Source organism: Phyllobates terribilis, unplaced genomic scaffold, assembly GCF_046119375.1.
Source record: "Phyllobates terribilis strain yellow unplaced genomic scaffold, ASM4611937v1 Scaffold_13__5_contigs__length_258822181, whole genome shotgun sequence".
Classification (NCBI taxonomy): Eukaryota; Metazoa; Chordata; class Amphibia; order Anura; family Dendrobatidae; genus Phyllobates; species Phyllobates terribilis.
The window spans coordinates 226,581,348-226,598,736 of NW_027362773.1; the positions used below are offsets into that span (position 1 = coordinate 226,581,348).

At 40.8% G+C, this 17,389-nt stretch overlaps 1 protein-coding gene across 1 annotated transcript in view; it reads left to right on the forward strand.

Moving 5' to 3' along the window:
• Window positions 1–15,701, forward strand: part of HSD11B2 (hydroxysteroid 11-beta dehydrogenase 2) — a 46,608-nt gene extending 30,907 nt beyond the window's left edge. The window contains exons 2-5 of the mRNA XM_073659325.1: window positions 4,594–4,806; window positions 7,146–7,331; window positions 9,822–9,959; window positions 13,755–15,701. Coding sequence (XP_073515426.1) covers window positions 4,594–4,806; window positions 7,146–7,331; window positions 9,822–9,959; window positions 13,755–14,107 — 890 coding nt within the window. The 3' untranslated portion in view covers window positions 14,108–15,701. The remainder of the gene's footprint in view (window positions 1–4,593; window positions 4,807–7,145; window positions 7,332–9,821; window positions 9,960–13,754) is intronic.
• The last annotated feature ends 1,688 nt before the right edge of the window (window positions 15,702–17,389 follow it).

Genomic DNA, 17,389 nt, shown 5'->3' on the forward strand with positions numbered 1-17,389 from the left:
TGCCAGGGGAGAGGACATTCCCGATGAACATATTTCGGCTGCCGATTTTTACTTTGATCTCCCAGAGAAAAGCTGCCTCTAGAGATCTGTTATACCTTGTGCTTTCTATGAGAGAGTTGCCATGGGCCCAATGCGTGCTCCTGTGTATAGAACAGACTGCCAAGATGCCTGCTAGCGAAGCATCGTTTGGCCAACAACCATCTAATGTGAACAGGTGCTAGATCTGACCACTTTTTTTTTTTTCTAGAATGCAATTTGTTCTATTTTCTGTCTGGACAAAATGGTTGCTCTAGACTCTATTTAAACCAGGAAATCGAGACCTAAACAGTCCAGTGTAAAGCCTTGTTTCTGCAACTGTTCTTTTTTCAAATTATGTCCAATTCTTTTGTACTCAAGGAAGATGAAATGCAGCAGGAATGTGATGGATGCTTTCTCCAATCTACTCAAAGATGACACATGTATGCTCTGCCAAGTGTTACGTGATGATGGACGTGGCTGGGGGTGATTTGGCAAGAGTTAAACACTGAATGTTAGTGGTCCATATGTAGCGCCCCGAGGGTTCGGTCGCTACAGAGGTATTGCATCTCACCCAGAGGTGTGATATCTCACTTCCAGGTAAGGATAGAGTGTGGCTCAGGACCCTAACACCCACATGCACTACACCACATTTCTGGGGGGCAGGGCGGCAATGCTCCCAAGAGTGAGCACAACTGCCCCTGTCCCTGGCTGGAGTGGGGGGGGGGGGGGAAACACCTAGAAAGGGGGAACCCGGTAGTGTGTGGGTGGGGAGAGTAGATTCTGGGTGCACTGAAAAGTAGGAATATATAAGGTGGGCACCATCTTGGAGAGGGAGAGAGAGAGCTCATCTAGTGGAGGAGAGCAACTACCCTCAGCTAGTAACCGGAGGCCGTGGCATTGCTCGTGTTACGGCCCCTCACTACACCCGTTAGGAAGGCACCATATAGGGCCCAGGGAAACGGAACATACGTTTGCCCGCCAAGACCCGAGGCAGCTGGACAGAAACGTGGTCAATTGTGGGGTACGACGGGCCAGAGAAAGGACACACGAGGGGGGTCCTGAAAAGCATTCCAAAGGTACCTGGGAGTTGGCCGAGCCCCTCACCTGGTGAGCACAGTACGACGTGGGCAGCCATTACCTGCAGGAGTGGCTTGGAGTATAAAACTGTGAGTAAAGACCCTGGACTGCATCACTGGACTGAGTCATTACTGTTGCTCCTGCGCACCATTACCCCCACCATCTGCACTCACTGCCCTGAGGCTATACTCCTCCTGTGGGGAGTTATACTACCCTCTGCTGCGCACACAACATCAGCCTCAGCGGTCTGCCCCGCAGCGGCGGTTCTCAGTGACCGCAATCCACGGGTGGCGTAGTCGGACATTTAAACATCAAAAAACAAATAAACAGATCTGCCACTGTTTGACCACCCTGAGCCACGGGACCGGGTCGCCGCCACGGAGACTACAACCCCCAGCATTACACAGAGACTCTGCTCCGGGTATTCCCCCACACACGGCCCAGGGGGCGCGTCACATACATGGGCCAGTTTCACATGTCTATGTCCGGACAGGTTGCAGATTTAATGATCCATACTCAACAGCCCCATATGGATAAATGCAGCTGATCAGTTCTGGTCAGGAGACCTGCAGTCTGAGCATGAATGTTATGCATGTAAAACCGGACTGAAAACTAAGTCCTCATTTGTACTGTTGGAAAAAAGTTTCTTTCCCCAACTTCTAAGTGAGGGGTGCTCTCCTATCTTTATCAGCTAAATAGTTTTTCCCCCAAATGCCAACTCCAGGATTTTAAAGTTTCCTGGTTACTCACAGCATGTCCACATTGCCTTAATAGCATCAATGCCATCCAAAAATACCTTGGAGCTACCACTATAGAGCACAACCAGTTTGTTCAATTAAGCCAAATTTCTGTAATCTGTTAAGTTTGTATAACATAGTGAAGAAAAAAAAAATCTTTTTTTTTTTCCCCCTTTTGTAGATCGAACCAACTTAATCATTGGTATTGCCATATGCTCTATTCACCTTGCATCAGCAGAAACAGCCCAAGGAAAAGGGTTGGCTAAAATAAAAACAAAATCTTAAATTCCTTTAATTCTCCATTAGAATAGAATTACAATGTATTGCTTTCATTTACCTTTCTTCTACAGAGGCCAAATCACTTAACTGGTATGTTCAAGATCCAACCATTGCATAACTAAGCTAACTGTGACTGTTATGTTACGACTTCCCCCAGGGTCTGGATGCACTGTCTTTTCTAAGAAAGTAAATAAAATATGTCCTTTATGCGGTTACTTGCTTCCATTAGGACTTGCTATGTAAATGGATTACATAAGACCTTGAGGTCTACACATGAAACCTTATCTGTTCAAGGGAAACCGCTTTACTGTCTGATCATAATTGATGCTGGATATTAACAGAATGTGCAGGGATTCCGCTAATCTCCATGTACTGCAGGTTTCCGGAGAAACCCTGGCCTCGATCTTGGATAAAAACAAAAGCGGAAAGGAGTTCACCGCCGGCTTGTCTGAGAAAGCCGGGAATGCTCTAGCCGGTGAGGGCCAGGATCAGCTGGTGGAGCACAGCACTAACCGAAAAAATAAAGATGTTCGGCACTTCCATCCGGTGAAGGTTATTTTATAAATAAAGCTTGTTATATTCACCCCCAACCGGATGGAAGTGCCGAACATCTCCTCCTTTTTCTTTCAATCTTGGATACTTTCTACTACCATGAACATATAAAATACTTGCGGTAATGACCAGGCATTATGATCAAATACAAGTTGCAAATCTCTAACCCAACAAATTTCCAATTTAGAAATTATTGAACAATATCTTTGGACATAGACTAGTTTGGAACCATGGGTCCCTGAAAAGTCCTCCACCGGTTTGGCACTTAGTCATGTTTCGTAACACTGGTTTTGTACCTTGTTATGTATTGCTAAATGGTGATGAGCCAATCAGTGGAATCTTTGAAATTGGTTAATGGCTCAAATTTGGATAAGTTTGATTCACTTAAAATTTTGATGCAAATCGAATGTGTTTTATTATGCTCAGGGGTCTTTTCTGAGAAGAAAATATATATTTTGTACAGACCTCTCCTTGACATTTACCTGCCACACCACAAAGATGTAGGTGTGGTGACGGATGTCTTTGGTGCCTCAACACACATGTTTTAACGTCCGCAGCGGAAGAGAACATTCACCACCACACCTGAAGAAATGGCACCAGAACCACAGGGAGAGACTGGGTGGGGAACCGGCGTGAAGCATAGCTTTTTTTTTTTTTTTTTTTTATCCTTGCATGTCATGGTCGGCTGCCATTTTGCTGGTTTCTGGCAAATTTTATTTTTGTAAAATTCATGGCAGATTTCATTTGCCTTGAATAGACTTGCTTGGCTCTATTGCAGTATTTATTTATTTATTTACTCACTTATATAGTGTCATTAATTCCACAGCATTTCAGACATTGGCACTGTCCCCATTGGGGCTCACAGCGTAAATTCACCATCAGTATGTCTTTGGAGTGTGGGCGGAAACCAGAGAACCCGGTGGAAACCCACGCAAACACAGGGAGAACATACAAACTCCTTGCAGATGTTGTCCTTGGTGGGATTTGAACCCAGGACTCCAGCGCTGCAAGGCTAACCACTGAGCTACCGTACTGCAGTATATAACAAAGTGTCTTTGACTAATTGCCTTTGAATTAAGGACCCTATTAAAGAAGCACTCCTCCATCACGTTTTTATCCTCTTAATACATTTCAATCATCATATTATATGGCACTGTGTGCTTACAATTGCTCATTTTGCCTTTCTACCCAGCTAATTCTTCTCTTTTCCATTAGGACTGACATCACATGATTAAAAGCGATTAGCTATATCCTTCTAAGCTCTATGTAGAAACAGGAGGTCAATTTTCCCTGCATGAGTCATCATTAGAACTACAATTCTACCCACTGCAAAGTCCCTGGCAGGTGGGAGGAGCGGAGCAGCTGGGTCACGAGTTGAAGAGGGGAATGATAAATGCAGGGACAAGAGACTTCCTGTTTCTACATAGAGCTTAGAAGGATTCAGCTAGTCGGTTTTTAATCATGTGATCTAATGGAAAAGAAGAATTAGCTGGGTAGAAAGGCAAAATGAGCAATTGTAAGTACACGGTGCTGTATAATATGATCGTAATACATTAAGAGGATAAAAACACTTCTTTAAATTGATTAATTCTGACAGCCATAATATGCACATTGTAGTGTCAGTAATACGGCTGCAAGAACTTGGCTGTTCCTACTGAACCAAACTTCTCTCATCCTAAGGTTCAGTGTTATGGAATTTAAAATGTATCCATATCATTAATATCTAGCCAGTTTGCATCAGAAACGACAAAAAAAAGATTCCAAACAATTATTCATTCTCATTCTTCAATTTGGTGCAAAGTCACCCTTGAACTGAAGAATAGATCTGCGTGAAAGGATATTAATAAAATCCAGTAGCTATATATATTGCTAGACCATGAAATGCTGAAAACACTTTTTGTTTCTTATGCAGATTATCTTTTCTTTACAGGATGTGATTCAGGTTTTGGAAATGCAGCTGCTCATCAAATGGATCAAATGGGCTTCAAAGTGATTGCAAGTGTGCTGGATCTGCAAAGCCCAGGTGCCAAGGATCTGCAAAAGAGATGCTCGGATCGGTTAACCATAATTCAAATGGACTTAACCAAACCTGAGGACCTAAAGAGAGCTTCTCAAATCATAAGGGAGAAAACTGAAGAAGTTGGTATGTTCTTATTAATATGCACCTACTTGCATGTGACAATTTGGGCCTTGTACCTGTAGACCTGTTTAGCTAAAAATTTCAAATAAGACTAGTTTACTGCATTTAATTCTCCGCCTTTTTAGAGTAACAGATTGAGTAGACTCAGAATCTGTCTGAACTTGTTCTGATTGGAAGATTTTTATTTTTCTCGGAACTCCCCCGCTAACTTGTGACCACAGGCCACATCAAAGTTGAGCTGAACTTGGATGTTCTGTCTGTATTGTCATCTGTGGATAAAATCCATTAGGCCAATCTAGGATTTGTTGGTGCTGGATTTCTTTTTTGCTGCTCCTGCACATTCCCTATGTGGTCCAAGCACCTGGTGGGGAGTGAGCTGGACTTTCTTTTTGTAGAGTAAAATCCACATTAACTCTAATTCTTGTCCCTTGACGAAAGAAAAATTGCCCAGTGCTTCATGCTGCCTTTGCTGACTTGCCATTTTTCATATAGTGCATCCTGGCGCCATTTCTTCTGTAGGTAAGAAACGAAAATAAATCAGTCGTCCACATGCCGAGAAAATAATTAGCTTTTTCAGACCTGGCCATAGTCCAGTTCTGTACTCTCCTCACCATTGGAGGCACTTTTGACAGTGGCTGGCATTGGCAGTCTAACCAGTCTGCGGGTACACAACCCCATAAACCGCACTGTGTGTGCCGACACTGAATAGTGGCACCGTTTTCCTATTATTTTTTTTTATTTTTTTATTTTTTTTTTTTTTATTTATTCATTTTTTCAGCCCAACAATTTTGTTCTCATTTTGGGTTCAATTTCCAGCATCAATAAGCCTTTGGAGGCCATGACCCAGTTAATGGTTGCCAACCATTCCTGCTTCCAATATGTTAACATTAGGAGTTGACTTTCTTTTTGCCTTCACCTGTACAAGTTCTTACTGTTATGTGGTAGACACGTCAGCCATAAGCGCTGTATGTACAGTAGATTAGGGAGGTATAAAGGAGCTTTCAAGGTTAATTGTTCCATGATGATGATGGTTTACAGGCTGTAGTGGTGACATCACATCAACAGTGCACATCACAGCTGCAGCCAGTCATTGAACTCGGAGGCTTGTCAACAATATTGCAGAGCCGCTGAGCTCAGTGATTGACCGAAGCGATGCTGTGCTGTAGTTTTGATATCGCTCCTACAGCCTGTAAGCATTTAACAAAGCATCAGCGGCGAGTTGTCGCTGGAGCTTGAGAAGGTGATTTCGATCGCAGCATTTTGGGGATTAATGTGCAGGGAGCGGTGCGGGACCGCTCCCTGCACATAGCACTGGGTGTCAGCTGTGACAATCAGCTGACACAGGGCAGCGATCTCGCCCGCACCGCTTGTGTGTAGGCGAAATCGCCAGGGCGTATTAATACATATAAGGCCCAGGGCACAAATACGTACTAATACGCCCTGGGTCAGAAAGGGGTTAAAGGTTTCACCAGTTTTTTGCTACCCCATCTGAGAACAGTATTAAATAGGAGCAGAAGATTCTGACTCCAAAACAGTGTCGCTTGCTGTAGTTTTTATAAAATGACTGCTTTATCTGCTGCAGATCTAGCAGTTCTCTAAATGCTGAGCTCTGTATAACCACGCCCACACCACTGATAGGCAGAATGCAGCCAATGCACAGTGTACATACAAAGCTGCCGGTGGTGTGGGCGGGTTATACAGAGCTCATGAATATGGAGGACTACATGACAGCAGGTTTACTAGTCATATAATGAAAATCCTTCTGATTTAAAAACAATAGTAAGCAGCCCAGTAAGTGACACATCCCTGGAATCAGGGTCTCTGCCTCTACATTATACTGCTCTTAGACTAGGAGGCAAAACCTGATCACAGATTCCAATTTAAAAATTCAGTGATTACAGCTAATGGGACACAAGAAAACAACAAATCTTCAATTTAATTATAAATATTTGTCCATTGTCTCTATATTAACAGTAAAGGCTTTACTCTTATCATTATTTTTTTAATTTTTTTTTTAATAAAATTATGATCTACACATTTGTATCCGTGCCTCATTCTAGGTTAGAAGTAAACATTTCTTAAGGTAGACGGAGGACAGGACTGCTAACTTGTTTTTCAGCATTTTTTCCCTCCTGAGAATGATTCATTAATCGCTTCTTGTACTATAACTTAATATAGTTTTTCTATTCAATCACTTTGTATGGCAGTGCCAGAAGGTTTCCAAATTCTAGTTCTATCCAGCAGGTGTAAAGGCACTGCGGCCGGCTTCTTGTTAATCTTTTTAACCTTTTGTGGTTTTAGCCATTTTAAGATTTGTTTTCTTTTTCTTCTTGCTATTTTAGGACTGTGGGCACTGGTGAATAATGCTGGATATTGTGCTCACTTTGGAGATGCGGAGCTGTCGCTTATGTCCACCTACAGAAGCTGCATGGAAGTTAACTTTTTTGGAACACTCGAAATAACCAAAATTCTCTTACCCATGCTACGTTCATCTAAAGGAAGGATCGTGACTGTTAGCAGCCCTGCCGGTAACTATATCCTCACTACTCTGACCTACAGGTTGGGCAGCAAAAAAGACCTCATACACATTGGACAAAAGTCGGCCGAGCCCTCCAATATGTCCCCGCCCTGACCATTGATGTTTGAGGAGAGAAGGATCAGGCTGGCCATATTTCCTTTGACCTAGCCATTTATTCTCTAGGAGAAAATTGCTGCCAGACTCATCTTGCAGTGGCTTATCTACCAAAGTAGTTCCTGTGTATGGGGGGGACTCGAGAGGGCTGTCAGCTGAGTGATAGTTAATGATCTAACATGCATGGTGGGCTTAGCACAGCAGATCGGTCCGCTTGACTTTCCACTCTGAGTTTAAGTAGGGTAAATCTTTAATTTGGTTTTACATCTTAAATTTTTTAAATTGGTCCAACGTTATCAGAAGACTTGCCCCTTGCTTCTTAAGAATAATTCCATGTAAACTGTGTTTTGACCATACTATATGGTTACATGAAACGTATTAAATTAGTTTAATATAAATCTTTTGACTTTGTCTAAAGGTCATACAGTACATGTTCGGTATTCCCCATGATACTTTGCATCTCTCTATGCTTTGAAATGTTTGATCTGGTCAAAAGTTTCTGGCAGAGAAGGCGGGTGGTACCTGCCAATGTTCGTCATCGCGCCTTATAATCCTTGCCATCCATATGAAGTCACTACTACCACCTTTTAATGGAAACCTGAGACTTTGCCCGCTCGTTCATAATGTGTCCCTTATCAGTCCTCCTAATGTGAGCTGGACTTCAGTTTTCCTGACAATGCAGCTGGCATCATGATAACTTTAGTTACATTTTCTTCTCCTCTACCTTAATATTATAATGGCTCATGCCATTTACTGTTGCAATGAAATAAAACCAGTGATCATAGTTAATGGACTCCAACCTGGCTTTGCTGATGTGGCAGCCAGGCAATTGTAAGGGAGATGAATTGCTTTGTTGTTGCAGCTCAATATTAGGAGAATTGAAGTAATGATGACCTAACTATGTGATTTTGTGCAAATGTGCACGATACTTTACGGAATACACAATGGCAGGTATCATGTACAATTCCAAAGAATAGGACAGGCGCACAATAACAGCCAATCATGCACATGTCCGATCCCAGGGGGGACTACACATGTAAATGTTTTATTATGGGTGTCGCCAGGCTTGGACTGGCCCACTGGGGAGCAGGTGAATCCCCTGGTAGGCCTTTGTGCAGGAGTGGGCCTCCCACCTTTATAGATGAACAGTACTTGGCACTGTCATTATGTACAGACAATGGCGGCATCTCATCATTCGGCTAATACACTACCCAGTTTTATTACATAAACTTGTGAATGTGTGTAATGCAATCTTTCCATGTAGCTGAACACTATGCATTCAAAGTTGATGTTACTGGTGTGGGCCTTTGGTCCTGGACTGGGTGTAGCTTCCCTCCTGATGTCGAAGGAAATGGCATGTAACCAAACCTTTAATAAAACGGCCTGCATATATACATGTGATATGTTGAGGGGGAGTTAGCATTTTCACCAAAGGTATTGATCCTTAAAGGTGAGAACTCACAAGGTGTGTGTGTGTGTGTGTTTTATATAATGTCTGATATATTGCAGAGATTTCAGAGAGACACGTTCAGTATTGCAGATAGAAATCCTTTCCTTTTTGGTTTTGTCTAAATATGCCAAGTCATTTTACAAGGTAAAAAGGTCAAACCTTTCAACTAGCCATACACTGTACAACTTGCAGCGATCTAATCTCTCCCATACAAAAAACACTGAGCTCGATCAAGAATTTATGTAATCTTTTGAGAGCTGCTGCCAGACACCAGCTTAATTCACCGCTGAACAAGGGGATCAAGTAATTGAATTCCCACCTACCAAACCTCTACTTCCTTTAAACATAATCTGTAGGGAACAGATGAGAGGCCCCTACACTCATTAATTGTACCCATTCCCACCAAAATCTGGTGGTTTCAGTTATCTAATGTGTTTGGGGAGCCTTGACTCTAAAGGGTTGACCGAGAGTCATGTTCCTCCAAGTGGTGACACCCCAGAGAGCCAGTTTTCTTCCTCTAATAGAGGTTATTTTCATACCCTTTTCCCAGCGGGCATTACTTTGCCAGAAGTCTCCATAGCCTAGATTGTGGTCTCCACAAAGAGAAACTTATTAAACCAGTGAGAGATGGTCATTTCACAGACCGAAATGCTTTTAGAAGACCATTTCCTAATTCTGTTCTGTCGGAGAGTTCAATCATTTTAAACGTGCCTTCCTTATGGAGCGATAGGCCCTTTGTTCTAGAAATCCTTGTGAAAATTGAGACAACACGTCACATTAATGTTTTTGTTTGTCCCCCCCCCCCCCCCCTCTACGTATGAGATCAGCCAAATGTTTTTTGAGAAGATTTTCCCATTAAGCTAAACCTCTGACACTAAGTGTTACATCTACCACCAAATAACCTATGTACTGAACATGTTCTTGTACCTTTTTTAGGTGACCACTCATTTCCATTTTTGGCTGCATATGGCTCCTCAAAAGCTGCTCTGAGCCGACTCATGGACACATTCCGTCATGAACTGATGCCCTGGGGAGTAAACGTTAGTGTGATAAAGCCAGGGTCCTACAGAACAGGTATGTAACAATTGGGTTTCATATGGTAAATACAACTTCAAAACCATGAAACAACTGCATTGAATGTCAGAAGTAGACAATTTCTTCTTATGCTATTGGTTTGGCCACGTAGACACTTATTTGTCTAGCGTGGTAGGAAATTGACAAAGACACCCTGCATTAGCTCCTTTTTATACACTTGCAGAAATGCTAAAAATTGGTTGTCTACACACCACCCAGCCGACAGACCATACCTACCAATTTGCAGCCAGTCAATGTTCATCGCAAGCCCATATCTCTTCCCATCTCTCTTCCTTGCAGGACCTAGTGGTGTAGCACCCCTTTAACAGTTTATCCCTGTATTCAGGCCCTAACCAAATGAAAATAACTAGTTGCCATTCCCTGTACAGCCTGGTGGGTGGTAACACTATGGAGGTGAACTCAGGAACATACCCATTTGTTCTCCAGTTCATGGATGTCTTAAAGGCCAGACCCCATCCATTATAAAGTGATGGAATATCCTAGTGATATGGGAAAATGCCTTTTAAAGGGAACCTGCCATGAAAAAAATAATGCAACTAACCTTCAGATATGAGGCGATGGTGTTCTAAAGCTGTGGATCCGCCACACTGAAAGCCTGGCTACCAAGAGGAAATTAACTTTATTCCTCCGACTTTGTCAGAGGCGCGGCTTCAATCACCACTCAGTATTTAGTGAGCGGTGGCTGTAACCTGGCACTGACTGACAGCCGGTTCTGCGCCGGTGAGCTGGCTGTCAGTCAGTGCTGGCACGTGGTTACACTGCTCACTATGTACTGAGCGGTGACTGAAGCTGCGCCGACAGCACCTCTGACTGAAAGTCGAAGGCTGCTGAGAGGAATAAGGTTAATTCCCTCCCAGCAGCTGCAAAACTATTAACCCCCATATCTGCAGGTTAATATTGTTTTGACATGATGGGTGCCTTTTAAACTTGGCCCTCACTTTTAATTTTGCTCCTGTAAATTTATTCCACCTTTTTTTTTTTAAATGAACCTGCACAACTTCAGCCCTTTTATTTTTTATTTTTTTCTACCTTCCAACAATTCCTATGCCCCCAAGTACTCAGAAGTCAACATTTGGTTTACCATAAACCATGTGGACTATATGATGGTGAACAGTACCATCGTGATGGGTCCTGTAGTTTATTTTCTACCTTATTTTTGTTTTCAGAGATCTGTGTATTTGTTGAATGCTTAATAAACAATGGTCCAGACACTTTAATTAGGCTGGTAGACCGCTAGATCAGCACAGATGTACTAAGCAATATAAGGTGAAATGTCCTCAGTTATTAAGTCTGGGTAATAAAATACAAAAATCTCTTCAGTTTAATAAAAAAAAAAAGTAACACTATTACTGGTAGCAGTAGATGGGAACAGACTGTTTTCTGTCCTTAAACTTCGTTCTTCCAATAAAAGCATTTGTTGTACCTTTTTTACCATTTGATGCTAATTTTGCTTTCCACATTGCTGGGCTGGTTAATCTAATAGCAGTAAAATTGGTTACGCAATTAGTATATGAATTGATGATTTGGCCATCTCGTATATTCTACAATAACATGATTTGACTGCCATAGGGTAAACTACATAACGAGCAACACAACAAACAGGGTCATTTCAAAAGGGTCAACCCAATGAGACTTAATATTTAGATAGAATTCACCCAAGCATGAGTAAACCTTTGATCGTAAGGACAGGGACAAAAGAAAATCTGTAGACCACTTGTGGAAACCTTAGTGTGTCCCGAAACTAACATTGATTTAATCCTAAATCTTTATCTATTTAATGTTTTATAAGTTTTCTAATTTACTTAAATTAAAAACCCCCTACTGTTTCCTCAGGGGTAACGTTTCTCCTTAAGGAGAAATGTTACCCCTTAGACCTCAGTCCAGAGCCTCTCACCTAGCCAAACCAGAGCTCATACTTTGCACTGACGAGGGCCAACAGCCCGAAACACCGTGTCTGCAAATTGAGATTCTGATTTGGCTTTTATCCTAAGTCATATTGCACGACTCGTTAAAGGGTTGATTGTGACTTGTAGGATTGCTGCTTCCAATAGGTGGCGCTATAGAGTACAAGTCCTCTTTTTCTCTGAAGAGGCAATTTGCATACTGTTTCCTCTCAACTCGAACTGCTTTCTTTTTTCTTTTTACCCACAATCTATTTGACGTTTTTTTAGAGTATCCCAAACAAGAAGTAATCAGTGATGTCCGTTTCAGGGACTGGGCTAGTCCATGCTCTACTGAGCATGTCTGATGTATGCTCAGTAGGTTTGCACTTGCTGTGCACTATTTTTAATGCACAGTGACGGTGTGCTCTCGCCAGCTATGATAAGTGACAAGACAGCAAGGGAGCGCACTGTCAGTGCGCAATGTAAGGAGATGGCTGGGTTATTGGGGAGAGCACAGGGCAGCCCCACCCCAGAAACTGACATCTCAGCAAAACAAGAAAGAAGGAATTCTGCGGTGTTAGTGAAGCGCTAGAACAACTAGACAGTGGATTAGGTTATAACACACACACCTTTTTATTGTTTAGTACGCTCTCTAACGCCACGACGCGTTTCGATAGCAGACGCTATCTTCCTCAGGTAGATTAGAGAGCAAATGAAAGCAACCATTATATAGGGTAGGTGCACCAATCAAAGGACACTAACAATTATGACAACACAGGAAATACAAAACAGGAAGTTAAAAAAAAAAAAGGTAAGTAAAGGAAATGAATATCATATAAATATGAATATAAATACTACATTAGATCAGCAGGTCAAAAGAGGATAAAAGATGCCACAGTATACCCAATAATGTCATGATGTACTAAAAGCAGGGATTATGAATAAAATATAAAATTAATAAAAAAAATAAATAAATAAAAACTAGTAATGCATGAATAAGAACCAAGAGAGAAATAGTTAATGAATCGCATTCTCAATTGTTAAATTAAGGCCCTCGGGGGACAGGGTGCCCAATCTAAAAATCAAATAACTCTCACGATTAATTAAACGACCCAAGCGGTGAGTCGTGGTTTCAGCAATCTGATCAATAATTTTAAGCCTTAAGTCCGTAGGATCCTTATTATGCGCCACAGAAAAATGTTTAGAAACGCTATGTAGAAGGAAACCACTACGAATATTAGACCTATGCTTATTCATCCGTGCATGCATGGCCTGTATTGTACGGCCCATGTATTGTAGGCCGCACGTACATTCAAGAAGATATACCACGAACATGGAGTGACAGTTTAAAAATTGTCTAATGGTATATGTTTTGCCAGTGGTATTCGAGGAGAAAGTCTTTGAACCACTAAAGATGCTCTGGCAACACATGCATTTTGGGGACCCCACAAGAGAAACAACCACTGATCGAATTGCCCATGCTGGTAGATTGGGTTGGAGAGGATTCACATAGCGTATTGCTAGGAGCCACCATATTGCGGAGGTTCTTACCCCTTCTGAACACCACCCTTGGTTTATCAGGAAGGTGCCTAGAGAGGACCGGATAGCTCTTAAGGCTAAACCAGAATTTGTCTAGTAACTTCTGGATGTTCCTGTGATATATATATATATATATATATATATATATATATATATATATATATATATATATATATATATATATATATATATATATATATATATATATATATATATATATATATATATATATATATATATATATATATATATATATATATATATATTACCATATATTTAATTGCTCATGTTACCCATGTTATTTTACTTGCATATTGTTTTCCACTTCATCTGTCTGTATAATTGTTTCTAGGTGCACATGGCAAAACAATGTACTGGGAAAATGAGCATAAAAAGCTGCTGGCTGGTCTTCCAAGTGAATTGCTTCTGGATTATGGAGAAGAATATATCCGTGAAACTCAAAACAAGTTTCTCAGTTATAGACATACAGCAAGCTCTGACTTCAGTCCTGTGTTAGATAGTATCACAGATGCCATTCTGTCCGAGAACCCAAAAGTGATATACTATGCTGGCAAACAGATGTGGCTATTGTATTTCATTGGACTTTACTTACCGCACAGTATCGGTGACAACTTTTTCAAAGGCATGTTTCTAAGGAATAAGTGTGTGCCAAGAGCCCTTCAAAAACAGAAGCACAACGAATAAGAGCACCTCCGTAATCCACTTTTATAGATGTGTGAAGGATTTCTCTGGGAACCAATATGGTGACATTCCTTCAAGCACCTTGCATACAGATTAGTCTATTTTCTTCTAAGCTCCATGTCCTACTTAGGAACTTCTGGCTAATTTGCACAACATTGTAAGAAGGAAGAAGATAAGGCATTGGAAATGTCTTTACCAAATACTTTTCATCATGCAGATATGGCAACTAAAGTTGTTTTGCCATGAAACTGGTCTTTGCTGCCATTGTCGTGCTATGCATTCCAGTGACACTTTCTACCATTTAATCTTTTTTATTTTACTAAACACTCTGCCTCCTTACTGTTCCAAAATGATTGTGGATTCATCAATACTTATCTTCATCAATGCTTATTTCTAGACATCTGGATTGACTAGTGATTTAAAACTGGTCCACACTTAAAGGGGTATTTTCAACTTGTCTCGAGCAGCTCAGCAGTCTCATCACTTCCAGGGTGCTTTGGGAGTGGGTGCTCCTCCTTGAGTAACAGTTCTGCTTAGTAGCTTTAGTCTGCAAGAACACATTAACTGTCTGTCAGGGCTTGTTCAGAGTCTACATTGTTATCACTAGATTTACATATGGAGATAAGTGACAAGCACCCTGCTTTCAAAAGTGAGAGCAGATTAGAACTGCTCTGAAAACTGCCAATGCTGGGTAGAATGCTAGGAGTTAACTCCTCCTTCTGGAATGTAACAACTGAGCATACAAAGCCGCTCTAGTGGCCAAGCTCTGTGGGGAAAAAACTGTACACAATAGAAGATAAAAGCTCTCCTATCAGGAGAATAACAGCAAATGGCATGAAAATAAATAAGCAAATTTGCTATGGACTTAGAAAAAAAATAACTAAAGCAATACAATGGCATGTGAATAATCCCCTTTTTTTTAATATTTTCAAAATGATCTTTCAGCAGTGAATTCTCACTTGCCCAGTAACATGCTTCTTGGGTGAGGCAAAATGTACATAACCATTTCTATGGTAGTTGCAGGACCAAGCACCTGTTGGAAACCTCCAGTAAATTGTCATCTTGGAGAAAGCAAAACTGGACAGAGAAAATCCAACTTGCCCATTAAATCTACGCTGAAATGTTAGAACATGCATAAAACCTTCATGGACAAAAAATGATGAAATTATGTTCCTGTACAAGCAAATAAGATTGCCATCCCTTTCTCTGCTGTTTATAAATGTGTGTTCACTGAGTTTTTGCTGCGTTCTCAAAGTGGAACGTCTCCAATCAAAACTCATGGTTTTTAAACTCCTTGCAGTATTTGGAGTTTTTTTTTTTGTTTGCTTGTTTTCATTAAAAACTCAGCAAAAGTAATATTTGTGAATCTGGTTTGTTAGAAGTAAGTTCTATCTTGTGTAATTAAAAAGTGAGGAACTGTAGATCAGGTTTTTATGATTTAGTTAGTTTATATTGCAGATCTGGCCTTTCTTTTCAGTAATCACTATATAATTACCTTTTTTATATTTAAATCCCGAAATAATATATATATGTAGTTTCCAGGATGTTTTTAGATTTTTGTACACTTGCAATTTAAAATCAAAGTGCCTTCACAAAATTGTCCTTGGGTCATAGATCTTCTACATTCAATTACCATGTGCTCTTCTGTGTAACCTTTTTACAAAAAAAAAAAAAAAAAAAAAAAAAAGATTTTCATGTATCCCACTGTGGAAAATGGGTAGACCATTGATGGTGTTGTGAAGTAAAAGCCAGAGTTTCTGAAAAGTGTTTATATCTAGCCAGCGTTCAATGTTGCTCCTTCTTGCCTTTAGTGGTGTTGCTCACACCAGTGGGACTTTGCACTAATGTATCAGTATTGTGCTCTCCTAGTTTTCTAGTCACATTTTAGTCGACAACCAACTGGTCCAACACACACACACGCAAATAGAAGGAACTTTAAAGCCATGGAATTTCCTTCTTCGGGCTTGTTCAGTTTGGCAAAATGTGCCAAATACTCTAATTTTCAGGTACTTCAACATCAATTTTCTGGTTTATTCCAAGATGAGTAAAGTGGACAATCTAAATCTGAACCCAAAAATATTTTACTTCCAAGAGTTGATGTAGCTACCAGCAGCCATAATTGTGTAGTATAGAGATTACAATCATAGGCAGAATGGACCTTTAAATGCTTTTATATATATATTTTTGGATTATTGCAATTATTCCGGACCATAACATTTTTAAACTTTTGTTATGAGATTGATGGATTATCTCTTTAGCACAGTGCTCAATCAAATCGGCAGATCAGATGAATTCATTATGATTTGGCTTCATGCAGTAGTTCTGGCCAATGTGATTCTAATCTGTTTACTATTGTATTGTGATTATTGTGATGAATCTATTGCATTGATTTCACTGAAATGTAATCTTTCACAACAATTCATCCCTCCCCACCAAACTGTTTATCCTTCAGAGTGCAACATGATAATGTCACACACACTTTTTACTGACGCAATCTGTTGCTGAAAAATCAGATTGCATTCGTAAATGAGCCATAGGTGCTCTGGGAGTGTCAATGCACTTCCCAGATTTCTGCCTCCCTGACTTTATTCACCACCCAGCCTCCTCTTCTGCTGCCTGACTCGTGGTACCTTTTTTATTGTGTAGTCAAGCAGATGAAGGGTTTGAATGGGGGAATAAAGCCAGAGGGGCAGTGACTTGAAGTGCTTTTCACTCCCAGGGCACTTAAACCTCATTTGCTCACTAATTAAAACGGCAATTATTTAATAAATATATATGTAAAAAAAAAAAATATTTTGCCATTGGGGCATGAATTTCACCTCTCAGCTGCACCTTTGAATAGATTGGTGAAACTATTCTTGGGCTCAGCAGAACCGTTCTCTCAAGGATTGTGCTATAAATGTGACCACTAACAACTTCTGCAGGGACTTAAAGGGACTCTGAACAGTAATTTTGTGCTGCAAAATCCAGGCGTTCTGTGCTTCATGATAGGCCAATCATTTACATACCAAGCAGGTAGGAAGGTGTATTTATCTCCTCCCTTCTTTGTCTCTAAGAAGCTAGAGCTGTCAATCGAGGAGGAGGGGGATTGAGGGGAAAACAAGCATGTGGGAAGGCGTATAGGAATGATTTGGCCCGGCCATGAAGCACCAAGTAGCAGGACATTGTCAGTGTAGAATGACTGTTCAAATAGTCTCTTTTAAGAAGAGGCCAGTGTTGCTTAATCCTATCTGGACATCCTTCCTTTAATTCTTTATACTTCATGGGATTTCTGTAGCTGTAAAA